We start from the raw sequence: 24,082 nt of genomic DNA on the forward strand, positions 1-24,082 counted from the left end.
CTAATGGGTTAATGGTTCCTTAAGTGTTTAATGTGGATTTTCAACAATAGTTTAATTTAATAGGTCTTTGTTTACAGATGATGGTCATATAGAACAGGCATTATCTCCAAGACTGAAATCCCACACTTGAACTTCTCAAACCACCTTTGAATTGTATCATCAGAAAAAGCCCTCTGTCCATATATAGAACAAACTTTACGAATACTCTGACTACCACTTAAAAAAAAAAAATAAAACAGAATAAAATGATGTAAATGAAACAGTTTTTATTCTTCACACTGCACTGAAAAAAAAATTATGTCCCTACACATGCTTTAATTATATGCAATACGAGCAGAAAAGACGGTGCTTCCTTTTATGTCTAAGTAACTTCTTGTGGGTAGCAGCAAAATAATTAAAAGTAGATAAGTTTCAATTTAAAAAACTGCAGAATTTTCCAGATGACCTAAAATTAACTGATTAAACATTGGTGTAACCTCCATAAAAGTTCTATAAATGTGGAAGCAGATTAAGGCAATTTAAATAAAATTTAATTTAATTAAAAAATTACACTGAAAACATTTAAGGTGGGGAAAGGAATCTGTATGATCTAAGTTTCAATTATTCAAAAAACTATTCAAAAAATTTATTGCTAGGAAATATTTTCCTCAGTAGAGGGTAAAAATTAACAACTGAAAAAGGCGCTGATCTACAATGAAGTTAGGACGTGTGATGAAAAACTTACTTTCCCAGTAAAACAGAGTTTGCAGCCATCTTACAATAATTACTAAGAATTTTTAATTTCAAATTACATTATAGATAGAATAAACACAACAGTAATGTATACGAATATAAACAGTAATATATATTGTTGTGTATGTATGGGTTCGTAACAGATTGAATGCACACAAATTTGATAAAAGGTTAATAAAATGTATTCTTATCAAAAGAAATATATCAGACCACTGGAATTTTTCTCAGAGATATTCATACAAGTGTTCACAATATCATGCAATAATAATCAGTAGTTATACTTCAAACTACTAAAAAAACATTAAATAGAACACAATCCACAGCACATTTGAAGAGGAAACTAATCCACTTTATCTCAGTTCATGTGGAACTGCAACTCACAACAGCTAAGAAACTGAGCTGAGATGTCTCTCTCTGGCTTTAAATGGTTTTCAACCGGTCGCACGAGATAGTTCTAGCATTTTCTGCTTCTCGAGATTTCCGGAAACCAATAAGAGGATAAAATTACGGTTACAGCTAACATAGTAAGCGGTCAATTACACTTACTGTGTTACTAAATCGAATTGCATTTACTCAATGTTAAATGCACATGCTCCTGTATTTTTATTTTTCTGGCATAGCTTTCTCTTAACATTTGTCTTACACTGCACTGCATGCTCATGGGGAAATTAAACAATTTTAATTATAATTCTACTAAAATTAGCTATCTAAATACAAAATTCGTAACAATATTTAAGAGAACTTACTGGTGTTGTTGATGATGGCGATTCTTGTTGCTGTAAAATAACAACAGTTACTACTTTTTTTTGTTAGTATATAAAATATCATACATTTAAGAATTTAACACACATGCCTTTTTTATTTACATTAATGCTAAAAAGTAAAAGTTGATTTAAATGTTACATATGGAGCAAAAAGCAACTAATTTTTTTTAAATCATGCATCAAACTGCTAGCAGAAAACATATGAAAATAAGAAGCAGTCAAAACTTCAAAAGGAGGTCACTCCATTCACAATATTAGTTTTATAAAACTGCTTCACACATTTTGATAAAATCCAAAACAATAAGTTCTTTTACAAAGATTAGTAACATTAAAAATTGGCCTTTACAAACAAGGATGGCCATTACAATGTCATGATGTTTCTAGTTTAAAAGATGGGAATAACCACAACAATTGCCATTCCTTTTCCATTTTCACACCTGAGAAGGTTAGGTAAACTGTCAAGCTTGATGTCCCTAGAGATTTCATCCCTAATTGCTTTCATACAGCATACTGCTATTAAATATAGGGCTTCACATTAAATTTGAATATTCTGAATTTTCTCATGATTCCTTTAATGACGCGTTATAATCATCTTTGGTTTTTGCACCATAATCACTCACTCACTCATGATTTCTTTAGAAAATTAATTTTATTTGCTTTGTGTATTCATTCATACAGATATAGAAAGCCTCTGAAATATCATAAACATATATTTTTTACAGTCCTATCATTTCTATTCGTTTTACTTTTAAAAGCATGAAATTTTCTTCAAGAAAGTTAATTTCATTGAAAGGTAAATTATAATAAAAATTATTCCTAATCAAAAATTAATTTAACTGAATTACTGCATAATATTTTACAATGCACTGAAGTGCAAATCTCAAATATGCCTTACTATCAAATTCTACACATGTATGAGTTATATCAAGTGCTTAAATACCTTTCTTATGTAATGACCATGAGCTCTAAAGGAAAGCAGTTATACTAAGAGCATATATAATCAAAAATTTTATATAACTTGAGAGATGAATAATGTTCTCACATACGAATGTTCTGAAAGGAAGGAATTAAAATCTCACTTCAAGTACAAAATACATTCATACAAAATTTCTTAATTTTTTTTAGTTCTTATGCTACTCTACATTTATGATAATTTTTACATTTTATAATATATTTAATACTGTGCTTTTAATTACTGAATGTTTGTACTGCCAAATAAAATTATATTTATGGACAATTAAATTCCAAATATTATTAACAACTGAAAAATATTACTACCTAATTTTTAATACATGTAAAAGAAGCTATCCACGGAAAGAATCTGAAATTTTAGTTTCTAAAATTATTATATTATTACATAAGACTGTTGTTCAGTCTCCTGAAATAATTTTTACTGAAATGTACTGAAAATTTACTGAAACAGAAAAGATTTCTGTTTCAGTAAATTACAGGCATTCAGATAACATGACAGTGCAATATACACAATAAAATCATTTTCCAACTAAATGCAAACTGTAGTTTGAAAATGACTTTCTAAACACAATTTTCAGTTTCAAATGATGCAAATCTATACAGTACAATCTCTGAACAGTATTTACCTTAAATAATAAATTTATACATAAAATGTATTGACTCGCGAAAAAGTATCACTTCTAAACTAAAAATTTTTAACCATTTCCATAGCATTAACCTTTTATATTTAATCACTTCTTTCTACAGAAAAACATTTTAAGTTGACAGGTATTTTTTGATGACGCATACAAAATAACTACAACAGTAAAATCTTGCTTAATACTGTTTCAGTATTAAGCGATAATATCAGGATTCCCCAAAATCATATCCAGTATATGTATTCCTGTATAATATGAGTATGCTGTATAATAAAATCTTAAAATGAACTTACTTTATTGCCACTTCGAATGACCAGATGAATAGTCAATCCATTCTTGATGTCTGCAAATATATAAAAAATGTAATATATAAAGCAAATAATCCACAGCTTAATTTATAATAAATATTTTTCTGCTGACAAAAGTTATGACAGATTTGCAAATGGATTGCTTCGATTAAATACAGTTAATTTACAACTATTTTTTGCATATTTAGAATTTGATACTGTAACAACTGGTAATTTATTTGGCAAAATAGAAATAATACAGCAACCTAAACGATGTCAAAAACTTTAATAAGCTTTGAATTCCATAAGAACTGTTTTATGTTACAACAATCACACCTAACCCTCAAACCAAAAAGAGATTAATGCTTCACTAAAAAAAAAAGAAAAAAGAAGAGAAAGATTACCCTTGTTTTACTTTCATCACATTATACATCATCTTCAGTAATCCTGAACAATATATTCAAGCCATTTTTCTCATACTATGCTTCTAGACTATGTACATTTGGTTTAGTTTATTATGGCAAGGCACACTAGGGCTATTGCTTACAGGAGCGAGGCCTTCATGGAGCATTTAAAGGAAACTGGCTCGCATACATGCTACATGTGGGGTAATACATATGCTGCCAGCCCATTTGCCTGGAATCGTACTCAGGTTGGAATTACCCGTCTTATGCAATTTTACCACAAAACCGCTGGTCGATCTACTTAAGTGAAAACCTATTCCATTAATTACAAGTTATTATAAAAAAATGGTGATTGTGCACTTTCTGTTCTCAGCGGTTTAATTATAGTTACATAGCTTACAGTTATGGTTACATGTTACAGTTATATATGTGACATCTTCCTTTTTATTAGAAATAAAAAGATTACACGCACTCTTTTAAATAATAAGGCTTTTTAGCAGTCCTACCAGATTGAGTAGTTTAGTTTTGTTCATTGGTAAAATCTGCCGATACACCACCTCTTTCAGAATTTGGAACATCTTCATAAATGTGACTTTCAAGTCTTTTAATTGTTTCTACAATTGTTTTCCACTGTGAAATCTTTGATTAGTTTTTTTAAGAATGTCTTTTCTGTCCCTTTCTGTAATTCTTCCATCTGTTCTTATAATCCTGTATGAACATGGTCACCATGGTTCTGTAATTTTTCAGTTTTCTTTCAGTTTCTCCCTTTCTCATTTACAAAAACATGATCTCCTACCTGCTTCTAATGGTCCTGCATTCCTATCGCAATAATTTTTTTGGAATGTTTGTTTGTTTAGTAAATCTTGGTTTTCTTCTACATGTTGCTTGATTTGGATGAAATTATCTTTTATAGGGATCAATTCATTCACTTTTCTTCCATATAATCAATTCTGAAGATGATTTAATTCTAGCTGAAATAGGTACATAATATGATATTCCAGTAATATTAAGTATGGATACTTGTTGTCAACAACAGGTTTTCCTAACATGCACTTTGACAGTTTAAATATGTCTTTCAAACATTATGTTTGATTGAGGGTAATTTGGGCTTTTCCATCTTCTCCACCCCCCCGCTTTTTTTTAAAATTCTTTGAAAATTTTTGCAATTATATTGTGGACCATTATCCGAATACACTATTTTCCAGATACCATACCCTAGAAAAAATGATTCCAACTGTTTTATCATATACATGATATATCTTTTAAATGTCCATTTTCAACATATTTGCTAAAATAGTCTGTAACTATTAGATAACCTCTGCTCTGAAAATAAAAGAGATCTGTCTGTACTTCCCACGGGCCATTAAGTATTTCTTTATAGTATAATAATCATTGGTTCTTTACTATTAAATTTTGAAAACTCAAATCTGTTAGTCAATTCAGAACCAAATCTTCAATTTCTTTTGACATTCCTGGCTGGTATAATATTTCTCCTACTTTGCTTGTGCATTTTGCTAATTCTTAATGAATTCTATTTAACATGCCTTTTCAGAAACTTCTAGGTATAACAACAAAGGTCTTAAATATTAATCCATTTACTTCTGAGGTTTTGTCTTAAAACTTGCAGTTCTTTTTTTTTTTTTTTTTTTTTTTTTAAATTTCTAGTTGAAAATTTTTCTTGCCTTTAGTCAATGATATACTTCTATTTCAACCATGAGCTTCTTTCTATGTCTCCTTCAAAGAAATCAGATCCTTTATCACTGAATGATCTTGATAATGTTATCTGTTATACAAAGTTCATTTTCCTGGTTTACACTTTGTCTTAAACTGATATAGCTGTAAGCGTGTACGTATTCTTTGTAACTTTACTGGACATTTACTCAATGGCTTCTTGAAAATTCATTCCAATGGTTTATGGTCACTTTCAACTGTATTTAACAAATATATATATTTGAAATTTCTCACATGCAAATACAACAGTAGAAGTTCCTTTTAAATTTCAGCATCAGCCTTCTGTGTACAGTCAAAAGTCTTTAATCCAGACTCATCGGGACTTCGGCGATTCCGGATTATCGGTTTTTCTGGATTATAGATCATCAATTTAAATCTGATAAGATGGCATGCAGAAATTATAAAATTAAAAATATGAAACCGTAATTTATGAAATAAAGAAGCAATTATGATCTAAAGGGTATCAAAATTTACAAAAAAAAAAAAGCTTAATTGTGGGCATGCGTAAAGCATACAGTACCATAGTCGAAATTAGAAAATTGCAACCAGAAAACTATTTGATGTGCATTCATGATATTTATAATGACGAGGAATTTGATTTAAATCATATCAAAGACTGAGTACATCGAGATGAAATACTACATTTAGTAAGGAATTATAAGCCGAATAAAATAAAAACATATGTCCTGAAGATAAGGATAACACTGGTAGATCAACTTGTAATTCATTGCGCGCCGCGACGTTTCCTTCCCCGCAGAGCAGAGTGAAATTGATAAACAGATTTCAGAATGATTAGAGAAACAACGGATATGCCATTTTTTGCAGCAATTCCACTTTTTGTTTGATGGTTATCGAAACATACTTTCACTTTGTAGATCCTTTGGCAGCTCCAGAATCAGAAATTCTTTTTGACATAATTGAAAGTTCAAGCTTAATTTTTATAAAATTGCTCTAAGAGTCTGCAAAAAATAATAAGCTGTATCCAATTAGATTAAGGAACAACGCAATCTGCAACATTAACTGAAATAGATAATTTTAGCTTAGCTTATACCGTCCGTTATACATTAAACGCGCATGAGTAAACGTGTTACGCGCATGCGTAAAGGTATCATGCACAGAAAGTTTGTAGCTTTGAGGTCCGGATTATAGATCATTCCGGATTAAAAACTTTTGACTGTATTTGTTAATGCCTTAGATGCATATGCCACTAGTAAATTATTTTGTAGTAAGACTGTTTTTACTTCTTCTTAGCCTTTACTTTAATTTAACATTGTTTCCTCTGGCACTTTCCAGCACCTTCTTTATCATGTTATTTTCTATCTTTCCCCCAAACTAATAAGTAAGCCACATGTATTTGAACTCCTTCTATATCACTAAAAACTTCAGAAATCTTTTATGAAAGCCTTCTGGTAATGACCAAACAATAAATACAAAAAAAAAAAAAAAAAAAAAAAAAAAGTCTAATGTGTACACCACATGACTTCCTTCTGCAAAATATTACATTATATGCATTTTTCCCTGCACTTCATTTAAACTCATTGAATTTAATTAAAACTACTTTGTCGATAGCGCATAAACCACAATAGAATAAATATGTTTTTTAAAATTCACTATATTTACCATAGCAATACTCTGGCACTAGTTTCACTTAACATACATCCCACTTATTTTATAACTCAGAATGCAAAAATATATCATCTGAAAAATTATCTAATCGTTGACATATGTTCTATTCAAATACTACATACAGGGTTCATAGCCACATTTTAGTTAAAAAATAAGCACCTGTAAGCACTTTTCAAGCACATTTTAAGAAAAAAAAAAAAATAATAAGCGCCTGTCTAATTACATTATACACAACTGCATAACCTTAAAAGAAAAATTAGACTTGCAATTCAAAATATGATCAATGCAATATTTATTAAAAGAATAAGCATTACCTCAACCATGGAAAACAATTAACTCTTTTTTAAAAAATTTTAAATGACAGTTCAATTTACAGAATTCGTTTACAATGAGAGAAAAAAAAAAAACTATGCAGAACTAAACTATATTACAAGATTTAATGATGAAATTTCAGTTCAAAATATGGAAAATAAATAATAATAAGTCATATTAATTGAATTCGCTTGGCACCTAATAATAAATACAATTTATTTTTCCTCTTATATTAATATTTAAAGAATTTAACTTGAATCAAAATTCTGAACATTTTCTAAATTTTCACTGCATAACTGTTTTTCCTTAACATATATTCCAAGCAAAGTAAAAGAGGAACATTTCTGAAACAGGAGACGGGAAATTGCTTCATGCAGTCATCCTTTAACAGTAAAAGCTTAACTAACCCGCATACTCGGAAATTGCCGAATATTCCGTATAGTCGAGCATAAGTGGAAGAAGAGGAGGAGGGGAGATTGTAGCCGTTTTTAGATTGCTCGGCTAAATAAATGATTTTGACATTCCGATATGTGCTTCATATAAAAATAGACCAACGGAACTGAGAAATATTCTGCTTAGAAAGAACAGTAAAACTCTTTTAAGTGTTCATAAATAAATCTCAGACTGAACATCAAAATTAATTATCTCTGCAAAATACCGCAAACGTTATTGCGCAATACGTGCGGCGTAATTCTTCCATACGTGATATTAAGCAATCGGAATCAACAACTGTCGGTATTCCGACAATAAAGAACTAAATAAAGGAAAAGAAAGAGACTTACTACTCTGGGGTGTTTTTGATTCTAATTTTGAACAGACCGTTAAATTTCCAGAATAGAATCATTCTTCCCTTGGGTTGGGTAGACCGCAAAACTTTTAGTCCTATTCAATCCAGATTGGACAGTGACAAAAAAATAAATAAATAAAAAGTCCGCTGCTTCAATATTACAGATTTTGCGGAGAACCTCCCAACCTCCGTACTGTATAATGTATTAGGGGGGGAAAATAAATTATTATGACTATTCGATTACTTTCCTTTTATTTAAGTCATTCCGAATATTATTCCTTAGAAAGCTAATGTGTGTAAAAATAAACCCATTTTTGGAAGTTTATCTACACTTCAGTAGCTACTGCAACTATATTATAAATATTCATACATATGCTCACAATATAAGCATAACGATCATAATAAACACGAATATGAACTGACCATGCGAAACGAGAATGTAAATTATTAAAATCTTGATAGTTCTAATTACAGATGCCGTGAAGTTCTAAGTGTTGATGATTGCTGCTTTAAAGTGTTAGGCACTTTGCAGCCTTGTGCAGTCTCTTGGAATCCAAAAGCGTACTGCCAAGTGCCTTAAAATATTTTTGCCATAACCTCATTTCATTGCTTCTCTAAATTCTAAAAATTTTGCTTCACTAAATTCAGCTACACAGGCTCCTACAGCTAACCTGGGCTTAATTGAATAACAATTTAGTTATTCTTAACTCAAACAGCTCTAAATGTAACCTTTTGGCCTAACAGTATCATTTACAAAATCTATTTTTTCTGCATAGCAAAAAAAATTTGTTAAATATTTCCTCATCAACACACTCAACACCTCACAGCCGAAGTTTGTAATTATCGCCAAGCATAATGTCAGCATAGAAGATTACCATGACCAATAGTATTCAATTATTCATGTTTAAAATTATAAAAAATTTTCAGATGTTGCTGCACGAATCATTTCTCAAGCTGCAGTGTGTTGACAGTCATGTGGTGATGAAATAATCATGATTCGTCATTAGTATCTCCATTATGAAAGGAAAATTCTAAACAAAAATTACTGTGATCCAAAGAACCAAATTTTAGATCATTTCGAATTTTGTACTGTATTTTCTAATTTGCAACAGACTTCTTTCTTCTGAAGGTGAAAACTTATTCCATTTTACCACTTCCATTTTGTTTTGTTCAGGTCAAATTTTCAGCTGGAGTTATAGTTCTATACTGCAGTGATTTAACTTGTTATACCTATCACATTGAATTAAAACTAGAAGCTTGGTAAAACAGAGCCCTGTAGAAAAATCTTAGTCTATTAAAAAGGAACTGGCAGGAATGGAAAAAGTGGTATTATTAAGAAAATTAATCAACTTCAGAATCTGTAAATTCATTTGTTATAGTAAAGAAAAAGGATGGTAGTTAGAGAGTGTGTTTAGATCCTCAGTGGCTTGACTTAAAGGATATTGTCACATACCAACTTTTGAAGAAATTTAATCTAAAATACTAAACACTTTTGAACTTTGAATTTGAGATGAAATTTCTTTAAATATTGGCATGTGATAATGTTCGCTTAATAGTATAGAACAATAGTTAGTAATAATAATTTATCACACAAAAATTAAACTTTATAAACAAATCAAAATATTCAATTATGAAACACACTTACTGTGACTTTTAATGTCTTCATGATCTTTTAAAATTTTACCCGCAAAAATCAAACACACTTGCTCAGTGGTAGTGCTGAATTGTTTTGCCACTTCCTCCTTCAACTGAAAATTAAGAACATTTTATATTAAAAAAAAAAAGGTAACTCATGCAATAACAATTAATATAATAGTAAACAAAACAAATGCCTCACTATCGCATCAAGTAATAAGATAATGTCTCTTTTCTTCCATTTATAAACCAGTTCTGCTGCTTCAAAATCCCCTTTTTTACTAGCTTTTGACCACATCGTTAACTGCAGTCATATTCTTTTCTACAAGCCAAACCTTTAATGTTCTCAATATTGTAATCTCTGCCACTGTGCATCCATTTCATTTCTTATTTTCAATTTTGCTTTGATTTACATTTAACATCTTCACAATTATTTTGAATTTTGTACTGAGGGATTGAGTAACATTTAACTGAAGAACAGAATTACACTGACTCATTTTTGACAGCTAGTCATACTGGTCTAAATACACTGCATTTATCCTGTCTTTTACCAACTTTCATAATTTAAAAATGCCAAAAAAAAAGGATTAAAAGTGAATACACAAATGATAAACGGGTCTTAATAGGATAGGGGGGGGAAATAAGTGCTTCCTAGAGAGCTGAACATTAACTTGTGCGTTCCTGCAGCATTTGCGCACGCTAAAATTCTTAGTCTCGCTTTGGAATCTTTGACACCAGTTGGAGCTTTTTCTTGTAGAGGTTGCCAAGGTATTTCGCGGTACATATATTGCCGGAAAAGACCAGTTTCATCAGTTTTGTAAATTTGTTCTGGAGATAAATGTCCACTAGTAATGAGTTCAATGAATTCATCTCCAAATTGTTCAGCAGCTTCAGTATCAGCTGAAGCTTTTCACCTGAAATTTTTAATTGTCTTATACCATGGCGATTTTAATTTGGTTAACCAGCCTGTAGAATATGTGCACTCAGTGTTTAAGTTCATTTCTTCATGAAATATTTTGGCTTGAGCCATTAGCATTGGACCCATCAATGGTACGCCCTCGCTGTGACTCTTTCTGGCCCATTCAATCACCTTGTCATGATCGTCATTTTTAGCATTACAAACCCTTTTTCTGTTATTCATTGCAAATGAGGTGTCGGAATCCACAAAAAATTCAAAAAGTTCCTTTTTCTTTTTGCTTATGTCATACACAGTTCACTTTCCAATGTCATACTCCTCACATAATTTTGAGACGGATATGCATTTATCCATTTTTTTGCAGCAATTCCACTTTCTGTTTGATGGACATCGAAAAATGCTTTCGCTCTGTAGATCCTTTGGCAGCTTCAGAATTGAAAACTCTTTCAGACATAATCGAAAGTTCAAGCTTAATTTTTATAAAATTGCTCTAAGAATCTGCAAAAAATAGTAAGCTGGATCCAATTAGAAGATTAAGGAACAGCCCAATTTGCAACATTAACTGAAATGCCTAGAATCAGTAAAAATAATTTTAGCCTAGCTTATACTGTCCGTTATACATTAAACGCACATGCGTAAAGCATACAAAAAAAAAGTTTGAGGTTCGGATTATAGATTATTCCGGATAATGGACGTCCGGATTACGGACTTTGTTCTGTAATAATATCGTGGAAAATATCCAGGAGAGTCTATCAATGTCCAAGAGAAGGGGCTTACCCGATTCGTTGAGGTGGCTGGCGATTAGATGGATGGATGGAAATGGTGATGTCACAAGCTGATAGTGCTAGATGTCTCTCGTAGTGTGGTCTACTGACTATGGAATCAGTTTGAATACGAAGATTCTGTGTCTAGAAGACATGTTCCATACAGACCTAGAGTTACAACACCTGCAACAGACCATTATTTAACTCTGCCTCAGACCATGCCAGATCATTTAGTGACAACAGGAACAAGAATTTCAGCCACTAATTACAGATGCCTGCACAATACAAGCTGTATGTAAGACAACCAGTTGTTTCTGTTCCTTGAACCAAGGACACAGAGGTGCCCATTTATGTTGGGTAAGAGAACATGTCTCCTGGAAAAGTCAACAATGGGCATCTGTTCACTTCACAGACAAGTCCAGGTTTATGCTGGACAGCGATTAGGTCGTCAGCTGATCTGGAGAGAACAATGCACCAGATACAACCAATCCCACATTGTTGCAAGACACATTTCCAAAGGTGGTAGAATAATGGCTTGGGCTAAGATCTCTCTCGGTGGTCACACTGACCTGCATGTGTTCCATGGAGAAACTTGGACTGGTGTGAGATATCAAAAAGAGATCCTTGATCAATATATCTGCCCATATGCCGCTGCTATTGGTCCTGAATTTCTTCTGATGGACAACAATACACGACTACACGGAACTCAGGTTGCTGAAGAATATCTTGAGGGTGACAGAATGGAAGAAATGGATGGCTAGCTCAATTGCCAGACCTGATTCTGATAGAGCATCTTTGGGACTACCTTGGGAGACAGGCTGATGCTTTAAGTCCTCCTTCAAGGTCGTTAGATAAGCTTGAACAAGGCTTACTCCGTTTGTGGCCGTTGCTTCCCAATTCACTGACTGACAACTTAATTGACAGCAAATATCGCTGCCACCAATGTATTGCAGCTAGGGGTGGGCATATTCCTTATTAGAGCCCATTTTTGTAATGTTACACCATTTTTTCTCAAAAACCTGTGATATACTGTTTCTTGGCGAAACAGTATATCACAGGTGCCAAAAGTGCAATATTTTGTTGTTATTCATGTTTGTGATGAAATTTAGAAACATTCTATGTCGCATTCATAAAAGAACTGTTTAGTGAATACATCCTGTAAATTTTCCGTTTCTATGTGGCTCCATTCTCAAATTAGACACAAAAAACATGTGTTTCTAACTTTTGGAGGGCATTGTAGTGTTGCACATTTGTATTAGTTCAAATAATTCTTCAAAAATGTTGAATCCGTGTCATAATGTGATTTTTTCTAATATTTTGTTTTCCGCAATTTTTTTACGTGAAAATAAGTTGATATGTACATGGTTCCAAGTTTGTGCAATTCTTTATTTTGGCTTTGCGTAAAGGGGATTTTTGAAGCAAAAATCGGCACTACACAAAGCCAAAATAACAAGTACTGCACAAACCTGATATCAACGTACCACCAAAAACTGGCAATTTTTGCCAAGGGACACCCATAAATATATTTTTACCGTTCTTCCTTGCTTTTTATTAAAATTTGTATTTTAAATTGCTAAAATATGTTTTCAGTTCATGTGCTGATAATGTTTATAGACTTGCTATAAACATCTACAGTTTGGAAATCTTTCTTAAAAAAGGCATGAAAACCACCAACTTGTACCTTCTACATTTTCATCAGCAAAAAATCACCAAATTGCACCAAGGTGGTTGCATTAATACATAAGTACCAGTTTGTGCAATTCTCTGACTTTTTTTAAAAGTGAAAATAGGTCTATGTGTACATGGATAAAGTCAAAGGAGTGTGCAATTTTCTGACGTTTTTTTAAGTGAATATAAGTCAATGGAAAATAAGTCAATGTATACACGGATACCAAGTTTGAGCAATTCTTTGACTTGTTGCTCTGTCTTCCTATAGTGGTGATTTTTAACCAAAATTCACCACACAAAGACAAAATAACAAGTCAAAGAACTGCACAAACTCGGTATCCACAAAAATCGCCAGTTCTCACCAAGGGGCACCCGTAAAATATATTTTTACCCCTGTATAACTTCTAAAAGCTTTTTTATACAGAATTACCTTCTCAAACATCAAATAGAAAAATTATTCTCAGGCATGCTGAAATTATTCAAAGTGTTCAAAATTTGAAATTTGACTATTCAAACATAATCTAGGCAAAATTTATCATTTATGGCACTGATAAATCTTTTAGCACTTAAAAATAAATGACACCCAGGTGCTAGTAACTAACAGATATACGCATGGTGAAGTGGGCAACTTGGGTGACTTAAAAATTTGATGAAATAAATATCAACAACTGCTGTTTAGATCCTGCTAGCATTTCCAAAAACTTAAAATTGCTTAAATTTTTTGCCAAAAAATAACATTTATAGACTAATTTTAAAAGCTAGAAATAATGAAATTTTAATAAAAAAATTAATAAATCAATAAAATAAAAATGATTATGAGTCTTTTTTTCTCAAAAAAAAAAAAAACTTCAAGAATACACTATGAACTAAAAAATAAAGTCTGCTGACAGTTCAATTCCTTTTAAGGGTTCAAATATTATGGCATCATTTTCTTACATATGTTGTTAGCTTTAAAAGAATATACTACTAACATAAAGTGACAACACGTCCCAAATTTGGCGGGACAGTCCCGCTTTTTAGAGGACTGTCCCCCTTTTTAGAAAATAGCTGCATTTCTTATTTTAAATGTACTGTAAAAATATATTACCTATTATTTATTAATTATTATAGTGATTATAAAGAAATTAAAAAAACACATAAAATGCATGCAGAGTAAACTAAATTAGGCGATGTAACGAGATAGATTTACTTGGTGGTGTTCCATCATTATCGTTACATCTAGTCAAGGAATATGTATTGTTAACGGAGGAACAGCTAGCATTAGCTGAACGGCTATTTGCTTTTCACACCATAAACCACAATCAAAGTTTCAGATCAATTGATTGTATATCGCAAATGATTAAAACATTGTACAACAAAAAATTTGCGCGTGCAAAGACAAAAACGAAAGCAATTATCTGTAATGTTTTTTCCCCATATTCATTTTCACAATTGCAGAAAGAATTAGATAAATGCACATTTATATCTATATATTACGATGCTTCTAACCACAAAAATGTAAAATTATTTCCCACAATTACTTTACTTTTTGATCCAGAAACAGGAATTAAAATTAGAATATTAGATTTTGTTTCATTGTCAGGTAAAACTTTTTTTTTTTTTTTCCAATGGCAGATTCATCTATACAGACGTATATATGAATATGAGTGGTTAGGGGAGCTTGACTGCGATACCGAAGGGTCTGGATGGTTAGGGAAGCCTGACTTCCAATACCGAAGGGCCTGGGCTCTCACTATAAGAGTATGTAGGTAAAAGTATAGTTTAGGGTACCCCTTGGCGAAATTTGGCAATTTTTGGCGGTACATGGATACCGATTTTAAGCAATTCTTTGACTAGTTATTTTGGCTTGCGAACCGGCGATTTTTGTGCCAAAAATCACCGCTACACAAAGCCAAAATAACAAGACAAACAATCGCACAAACTCGGTATCCCTGTACACATCAACTTATTTTCACTTAAAAAAAAATCCCAGAATTGCACAAACTTCCATTGCACACTCCCTTTACTTTGTCCATGTACACATCTATATATTTTCACTTAAAAAGTCAAAAAAGCACCAAATTCTACAATATAGGCAAACAAAAAATACATAATCGCAATAAAATACATTTTAAACCAAACAAAATAACATAAAAAAGGAAAAACATGTTATACATTTAAGCACTACCAAAAGCAAATAGTCACTTACCATGATTTTAGAGTTTGCTTCGTATACCCAGAGCCACGTAAAAGTCAAAACATCAATCTTACTCAAATTACATTTTTTTAAACCAGGTACTCTTTCTGATCGAATGCTTCACATAGTGACCATCTGAACCTTTCTTCCTACAAACCTATTCAAATCCATATAAACGGTTTTTACGTTCGACTAGACGCATATCCTTCCTACATACAGGACACTTATAATGGCTTACTAAGTAAACCTTCATTTACACACCAGTCAATTTAAGCTCTTTTCCCCTTTCGCTCCAAATGGTACAGAAACTTCAAATTAATCTTACTACATTTGGCCATTCTACCGTCTAAAGAATCAAACCAACACACACCACAAAAATGCTTACAAAACATCCCATGAGTCAAAATTTCGCAGAATCATGCACCCAATTACATCACAGTAGGGTTTCCATAACATTCAACTACTCAGGCTACCATAAATGAAACAACAACTTGGCGATAAATCAAACAACTTCGCTATAATACAAGGGATACCTTAAAGTCTACTCTACCCGAAATTTTTTAGTATCAGCAAAAATCGACAATTGAAAAAGACGCCGTTGAACATTAAAACTCTAAAATCTGTATTAAGCCTTAAGCTTAAAATATAATTTGACCAATTCATGTGAGAAATTTCACGACATTTTAATAAATGATCTGAATCTATTGCAAAGTATTCACTCGGATAATAAATATAGTTGTGAAGGAAAATCATATTTTTTGATAAAATATGATTGATCTTTACAATATGGTAACTGGAAGTTTGGCGATATTTTGGAGGCGATAAAGGTTACTACCTGGGACTTTGGTAATAATGTGAGCAGTACTCAGTTCCGATTACGCATCATTTTGCGTGAGGGAAATGAGAGATCATGGGATATGTCATGTGATATTAATGGACGAATTACGGTTCTTTAATCGGAAAAGGGGTGAAATCGGGAAAAAATGTGGAAATTTTGTATTTAGCTTTATTCTGTGTTGTGCGAAACAGTGTTGTTTAATTTTTGGATCCCATGGCCCTAACTAATGTGAATTCGAAATGGGTATTTAGGCATTGTGATAAAGAGAAGTTTGCTTTTTATTTAGCGGAGGAAGTACGGAGGAAAAATTCGCAGAAAAAATCTTTCAATAATTTTATTGAATGAATTAGAAAAGCGTATCCGCCGTGTAATCAAGATTCCGAAGAAGATTAGGTAAGTTAGTATTTTTAATTATTTGAGGATATTATTTTTATGCATTGTTCTAAATGTAAGGTGGAAAGGAATTTGGTATTATTGGGAAAATTGTTATTAGCAATGATTTAGTTTAAAGTAATTAGGATTGTAAGGTAATTTTTATTAATTTAATGTATGTGCTTATTTATATTTTAAGTAGTGTTTTTGAATTTAATTATATTTTAATGAAATGATAGTTATTTTGTGAATTTTATGTTTGTAGGAATTTGGTATACGTTTTAGTTGAAGTAAACGTGCATGGAAATAATTTAAATATTTGATACTAAGTATTTGTAATGCTTGCGGTATGAATTCGTTGGTGACGTGTATAATGTAATAGATGATTAAGAGGTAAAAGTTTTTGAATATTTTATTTATTTTATATGTGGAAATGTTCATATTTGGAAAGGGTAAATACTTTTTCGCGATCAGGTAATTTCATATATGTTCTTTTTACCGGGTTTAAAGATTGAGAAAATTGTCATGTATTTTCGTGAAATTTTTCTAATTTATGAGAAAAAAGCAGTGTACATGGATATAGTGAAGAGTGTGCGCAATGCCATTTTTGTGCAATTCTGGGATGTTTTTTTAAGTAAAAATAAGTCGGCGTGTACATGGTTTATGTGTATGTGTTATTTTGAAAAACGCGTAAGGAGTATGGTATTGTGCACTTTTTCCCAATTTTGCAGTGAATATTTGTCATGATTAAGCAGTTTTGTTTGATAAAATTTCTAGCATAAGTGTAATTCGGCTAGTAGATTGTTGGAAGACGTGTTCAGTAGATAAAAAGAAAAGAAACACGTCTTTACTTCGTGAAGACAAAATGGCGGCGGGGAAAAAAATAGAGGGTTGCTGTAGGAGAGTTGATTGCCAAATTTTCGCCAAAAAATCGCCAAGTTACCATAATGTGAAGATCAACCTAAAATATTAAATTAATTAAACATAATTTTCAAATTATTGTTTTTTACAAATATTTTTACAGTTACCAATAGTTAATATTAAATATATTTTTGCATATTTATAGACAAGTATATGAATGCATATAATAAAATATATTTTCTTGAATTATTGGTCTGCTTTTATAACTAAATTTTAAACCCTTAACTGCCGCGGGCGTATATATACGGCTTGCTCAGCCGATGCGTTAACTGCCCCAGTCGTATATATACGTCCTTCCAAACTGCTATCATTTGCTTTGCGCTGCTACACCTAAAATTATTCGCAAAGTTAACGCATCGGCTGAGCAAGGCGTATATATACGCCCACAGCAGTTAAGGGATTAAATCTCATTTCATTCCATTTGTCCCGCTTTGTCTCAGTTGAAAATGTAGTCACTTTATATTAACATCAAAATGCATACATATACAACAAAAAGCAGATTTCTGCAAGAAAAACTGAAAGAATTTTCTCTGCAACATTTCCTATTTCAAGAAAATAATCTTTCAAACGGCTAGAAGAAATTTTGCTAATTTCGGAGTAGGAATATACAAACAAAAAAAAAAAAGCATGAAGAGTGTAAAATACCCTTTTGCATGCCATGCACTCCCAGATTAAAAGATACAACATATGAGTTTTGAAAATACATCACACAAGCGCTGTCTTACAAAGTATGTTTAAAATTAGCATTCATTTTAAACAGATGACCAGAGTGAATTTGTTGATATATTAATAAAAGAAGATATGGTAAAATCCTAGTATACGGTGCAGCCTTGGCGCAATTTTGAAAATTATCGCCAACACCAAAAATGACCCAAAGAACGTCTTATGTATATACTATACACTACTTACTATCACTATATACATAGTATATACTATGTATAACACTACATATTCTTTGAATGACTCATTTTTACTGCTCATCATAAAGTCGCCAAAAGTAGCCAAATCCCGTGTGCACCGGATACTAGGATTAAATCGAAAAGGTAACATTCATAGACAATTTATTTCAGATATTTTCTAAAAAACAAAACAAACATGTCAGATAAATCAAAATGATTAAGAAAAAACAACGAATTTGCTAAATTTCTATGCCTGATATGCCGTAACAAAGTTAAGGAAAGAACTTTTTCAAATTGGTACATGTATAGATTCAAAAACCGAAAAACAATGATACATTTTTTTTTTCCTCCTGCATTTGCTTACTTTTAATCTACATATAAATATATTTCACGCAGAAAATAAATGATAACAATAATAATAACGAAATAACGAGAATAACGAAAATTACACAGTAAAATACTCTAAAAGTGATATGCGACTTATTACCAAAGGGAAACGGAATGCACATGACGTCAAATATCATGGAATTCATTCCTAAAGCAAAGATATTAATAAAAAACAGAAATACACTTCACAAAGGCAAAATTACTGTTATTACAGAATTTACAGATTTTTTCTTCTTTTTTTTAGTTGAAATTTTTTTCTGAATACGGAAAATATACGAGCTTTTACGCAATATGTGAAATACAACACGTAGCAATGTTTTACTGACTAACACTGATTTAACATCTAACTTATTACATGGAACACTTTAATGCCTACCTCTTTTACAGTAGCACTCTCCTCAATTTCCACAGATTTCTTCTCTTTTGCTGTTTTTACAAAAATCGTAATTTTAGGGCCCGTTTCTTCCTCCGCCATGATGATTTCTTAACACAACAGTGAACAATTACAGTAGAGATGAAGACAAGTTAGAAAACACACACTTCCGTTACGGAAATCGTTTTTACAGCGCTACCTGGCAAAATTATAACAAATAAGAGATGAATATTAATTCATAAAATATTCCTCAGCATGTTAAAGGTAAGAAAAAATTAACAGAAATTAAGATTTTCACTGCCATAGATAAAATTTTCATTCTCAATTACTTTCTTACTTAAAACATAAAGATTCGGTGATAGCTTAAAATATAAAGATTCGGTGATTTCCCGGGAAAGCGAAAATTTTAAATAAACATTAAATTTAGAACCCTAAACTTTGATTTAAGATGCACAAAAATTCTTTGTTAATAACATGAACCAATCCTAATTTTCTCTAATATAAGAAATATATATATGTAACAAATTAATTTCTGTAATAATACAAGAGAGAGTTTGTAGCACACTAATTTTAGGTTTTTTAGTCCAAAGCGCATTTTCCCAGAAGAGCTATTAATTTCGTATTGGCATTTTCCGTCATTCTCTATAAACGGAGAATCACTTTTTAAATTGTTCCTACGAAATATTACAGTCCTGCATCATATATTTAAAGAAATTAAATAATGAAGCATCTGCATAAATGTATGTATGTTTCTCGCACTGTGATAAAACAACAGTACCTAGAGCCATCAAATTTTGAATAACGTACGTCTCCAGCCGAATATGGGCATATGGAAGCCCAAATTTGAAATTTTGGATTTATTTCATTATATATTTCATATTTTGTAAAACATTTATGAGTTTTTGATCCAGAAAATCAACGATTTCAAAGCGAGTAATGGCAACACTGTACGAAAAAAAATTTATCTCCAGCTCGCGAGACTGTGTATAGGAAGTTCTAAAGATATGCTATTTTAAATATTTTATGATATTCCAGTTAATTTTAATCTTACGGTTTAAATCCGAAGAACATGATATATAATAAGTAAAGGTAACACATAAAGAGTTTAAAAAAAAAAAAAAAAAACTCCCCTTTTGGGCGCAGTATAAAAGCTGGCAGCTTTCAAATTCCAGTTAATTTTAATCTTATGGAATAAATCCGAAGAACATGATATATAATATGTAAAGGTAACACATAAAAAGTTAAAAAAAAAAAAAAAACTCCTCTTTTGGACGCAGTATTAAAGCTGGCAGCTTTGCGTATTTCCAAACCCTACCCCACTTTTCGAATTTTTGACGTCATGGACAAATCGACTAGTTTCGCCTGGATAGTAATTCTTGAGCATGCGCTGAAGGGCGAGAAGTAACATAAACCAAGACCAACTTATACTCAAGGCCTGCCAGTGTGAAAATATTCTTTTGTGTTTTCGGTTGCCTGCGTGATATTCCTACTGACCGCAAGATGGCGCTACAATTCTGCTACACTTTGCGATGTTTACAAAAATCGGGAAAGTACCAAAAACGAATTCTGTCTTGTTATATGCAAAGGTTAAAAACGATTAATCCATAGTAGTCAGAAATTGTTGATTTCTTATTAGTAAAAATATTTTAATTAGAAGGAAAGCATGGAATTTCAAGCTATCTCACCTTTTTTTTTTCACACGTAAACACCAGCTATTTGATCTCGATTTTAATTCCTGCTTTCTTTTAGACATTCGCTATTCTGAATTGTACGCATTATAACTATTTATTCTAATTTAAAGGTAATTCAGAGTGTACACCTTATTTTTTAATTATTTATATAGTAAGAAGTTAACAGATAACTTCAGATCATGTACTATTTCAGTGAAAAATTTTCAAAATATTTCTATCGGCTGTACTGAGCCAAAAAATAATTTAGTATTCCCCTATCAAAGATGTAATCAACATATTAATACACCGTGTTCTAAAATTTGTATATCTGTTTCCACGGCATTGGAGTAAAAATATTACTCAAAGAGATTAAAGTAAAAATATTACTTAAAGAGATTAAATTTTACATACTGAAGAATTTTTTAATTATTAAATAACTGTTTTTAGGAAATCTTAAACAATAAAAGTTTAAATAATGCAGATTTTGATCTCTGTGCAGTATTTGCATTGCAGATGATATTCTAAAATTATTAGGCAAAAAAAAAAAAAAAAAGACTTACTGTGGCATAGATTTTGAACTCAAACCTAAAGTTGCTTTTTTTGACTAATTTTAATATTACACAGGTGTGTTTTTCTTCACTTTCATTTGTATTCTAAATTTCATTGATGTTAACATTAAGAAACTAGTAATTGAATTAAGTGCATTGCAGCAATTCACATTTTCAGTGTTAGAGAAACTTCAGTTTTTCAAATGAAAATAATGAAATTTTTGATAAAGTTATTGATCAAATCAATCTGTTTGTTATAAATAAAAGAGACACAGACATCATAAAATATATTTTAACAGCACACAAAAAAATAATAACTCTCATAATCACAATATATACTTAAGAAAACGTTCAGTTCTGTATATCAAGGATAAAATTTGAAAACTTGCAATGGCTGAATATAAATAATATATCCCTCATACATGCCCATAATGCTAAATAGAATGAGGTATATATACAATTTTAGATATATATGCATTTAAAGTTAGGCCAAAAGAAAAAACAAGCTTATTAAATGCATCACTTAAATATACAGCAGGTAGACATTTTTACACACATACAACATTTATCAGAATGACATGTGTACAAAATTTTATGGCTGGCAGCGTGAGATACTGATATAGTTCATTATCAAGAATACTGTATACATGAAATAAAATTACTGAATTTCACAAAACAATATTATTACTATTAAGCACACACACACACATGAGTGCCATCTTGATACATTACCTACATGACATAAATTACAGATTAATCAGAAGAAAGTTCCACACAAAGTGTTGAAAGTAACAGCATTAGATGCACAAAGATTTCAGAATTAAATAAGCAGAATGAAGAATTTCAGAACTGAGTTCAATGAAGTATATACACAATTTTAAACCTATATGCATATAAAGTTAGGCAAAGATAAACAAGCTTATTAAGTATAACCCTTAAATATACAGCAGCTAGATATTTTTTACACATATGCAACATTAATCAGAATGACATGTGTACAAAATTTTATGGCTGGCAGCGTGAGATACTGATATAGTTCATTATCAAGAATACTGTATACATGAAATAAAATTACTGAATTTCACAAAACAATATTATCACTATTAAACACACATGAGTGCCATCTTGATACATTACCTACATGTAACTACCTGACATAAATCCATGTGTACCATTCCCATTCCAGATTAATCAGAAGTTACAAACAAAGTTTTGAAAATAACAGCATTAGATGCACAAAGATTTCAGAATTAAATAAGCAGAATGAGGAATTTCATAACTGAGTTCAATGAGGTATATACACAATTTTAAACCTATATGCATATAAAGTTACGCAAAAAAAACCAAGCTTGATAAGTATAGTCCTTAAATATACAGCAGCTAGACATAAAATACACTTTTTGTTAATAACGAGCCACGTTACAAATAATGAGCGTATAGCAAAATTGTAGCAGAATGTGAGCGCCACCTAGTGGTGGATTTCGCGAAAGCCACTGAAAACTGGGAACCGGAATTTCGTTCAGTCTGGCAGGCCTTGAGTATAAGTTGGCCTTGCATAAACACAACTTTGGCTTGCTCTTGTAAACAGTATTAAATATATTGTCTGAAAGTGTATTCGTTTATGTAATTGCATAATTTTACTGTTTCTGTAATAAGAAAACTTCATTCAGATAAAATTTAGTTTAATATTATTATTATTATCTGGTTATAGGATTATACGAAATGCTGAATACTCTAGGTACTATCGAAATCTTCGCATAACCTTTCACATAGGATTTTGCCTTATCATTTTAAAATATATTGTATTATAAAGATTAAATCAAAGCAAATTACTTTGTTAGAGATGTGAATGTTCTAATTGAATTTTCTTTTTATCACTTATTATTTATTTCTTCTTTGAAAACACATTCATATTTGACAAATAATTATCTCCGCTGAAAATTTTTTGATTGTTTAAAAACTATATTTGTCAATAATGTAATAAAAACTCACTAATCTAGTGCTTCATAGATCAATATGACAATGAATTTAAAATGTTTTAAAAACAGTTCTTTAATCTTTATTTTGTAGTAGATGCAACTAATGTCACAGAGAAAAAATATTTCAATAAAAAAGTTCTCCATGTTAATTCAATAGCAAAATTATTTCTATTTCAGTGAAATATCCACTTTCAGTGCTTACATAACAGAAAAATGTAACATAAGCATTTTAGAAGTTTTAAATAGAAGCTAAAGGTTTATTGTGCAATTTTATGTAAGAAACGTAATAATTTACTTTCATTCCTTTTAAATCGGCATATTAGTTTCCAATCAACTAAAATTTTTGGCAAGTTAGAGACTTAACTTAACACACAGTATTCCGTTACTTAAAATATCAATTAATTGTTCTTTTTCATATAGAGATACATTGGAATTGAAAATACCAAAGACAAAATGAGTCACAGATCCAACCTAATGCCTTATTTGGAAATTTTTCAAAAAAATTTGTCAATTTTATCATATGTCGTTTTAAACAAGAAATCTGTATTATTTTCTTTCTTTTTTTTTTTTTTTCTTCAATTCTCCTTGCCAAAGTATTGACTTAGTTTTAAAAGCTTACATTAGTACAAACTGTGACACAGTGTGTCTAGGTAAGATTGTTTCAAAATGTCTGAAAATAATTT

At 31.0% G+C, this 24,082-nt stretch overlaps 1 protein-coding gene across 2 annotated transcripts in view; it reads right to left on the bottom strand.

Annotated features, from left to right (window-relative positions):
- The window catches only part of LOC118205479 (ubiquilin-1-like), a 96,720-nt gene extending 77,356 nt beyond the window's left edge, over positions 1-19,364 (bottom strand). Inside the window, exons 1-4 of one of the 2 annotated variants that reach the window (XM_085811097.1) lie at positions 19,206-19,364; positions 9,899-10,001; positions 3,400-3,449; positions 1,479-1,508 (exon numbers count right to left, since the gene is read on the bottom strand). In XM_085811097.1, coding sequence (XP_085667223.1) covers positions 1,479-1,508; positions 3,400-3,449; positions 9,899-10,001; positions 19,206-19,304 — 282 coding nt within the window. In that variant the 5' untranslated portion in view covers positions 19,305-19,364. The remainder of the gene's footprint in view (positions 1-1,478; positions 1,509-3,399; positions 3,450-9,898; positions 10,002-19,205) is intronic. The other variant, XM_085811098.1, reaches the window with a different exon arrangement.
- Positions 19,365-24,082: the final 4,718 nt, after the last annotated feature.

The sequence above is a fragment of the Stegodyphus dumicola genome, chromosome 2 (assembly GCF_044657685.1).
Source record: "Stegodyphus dumicola isolate Sdum_Otavi_A_Nest chromosome 2, ASM4465768v1".
Lineage (NCBI taxonomy): Eukaryota > Metazoa > Arthropoda > Arachnida > Araneae > Eresidae > Stegodyphus > Stegodyphus dumicola.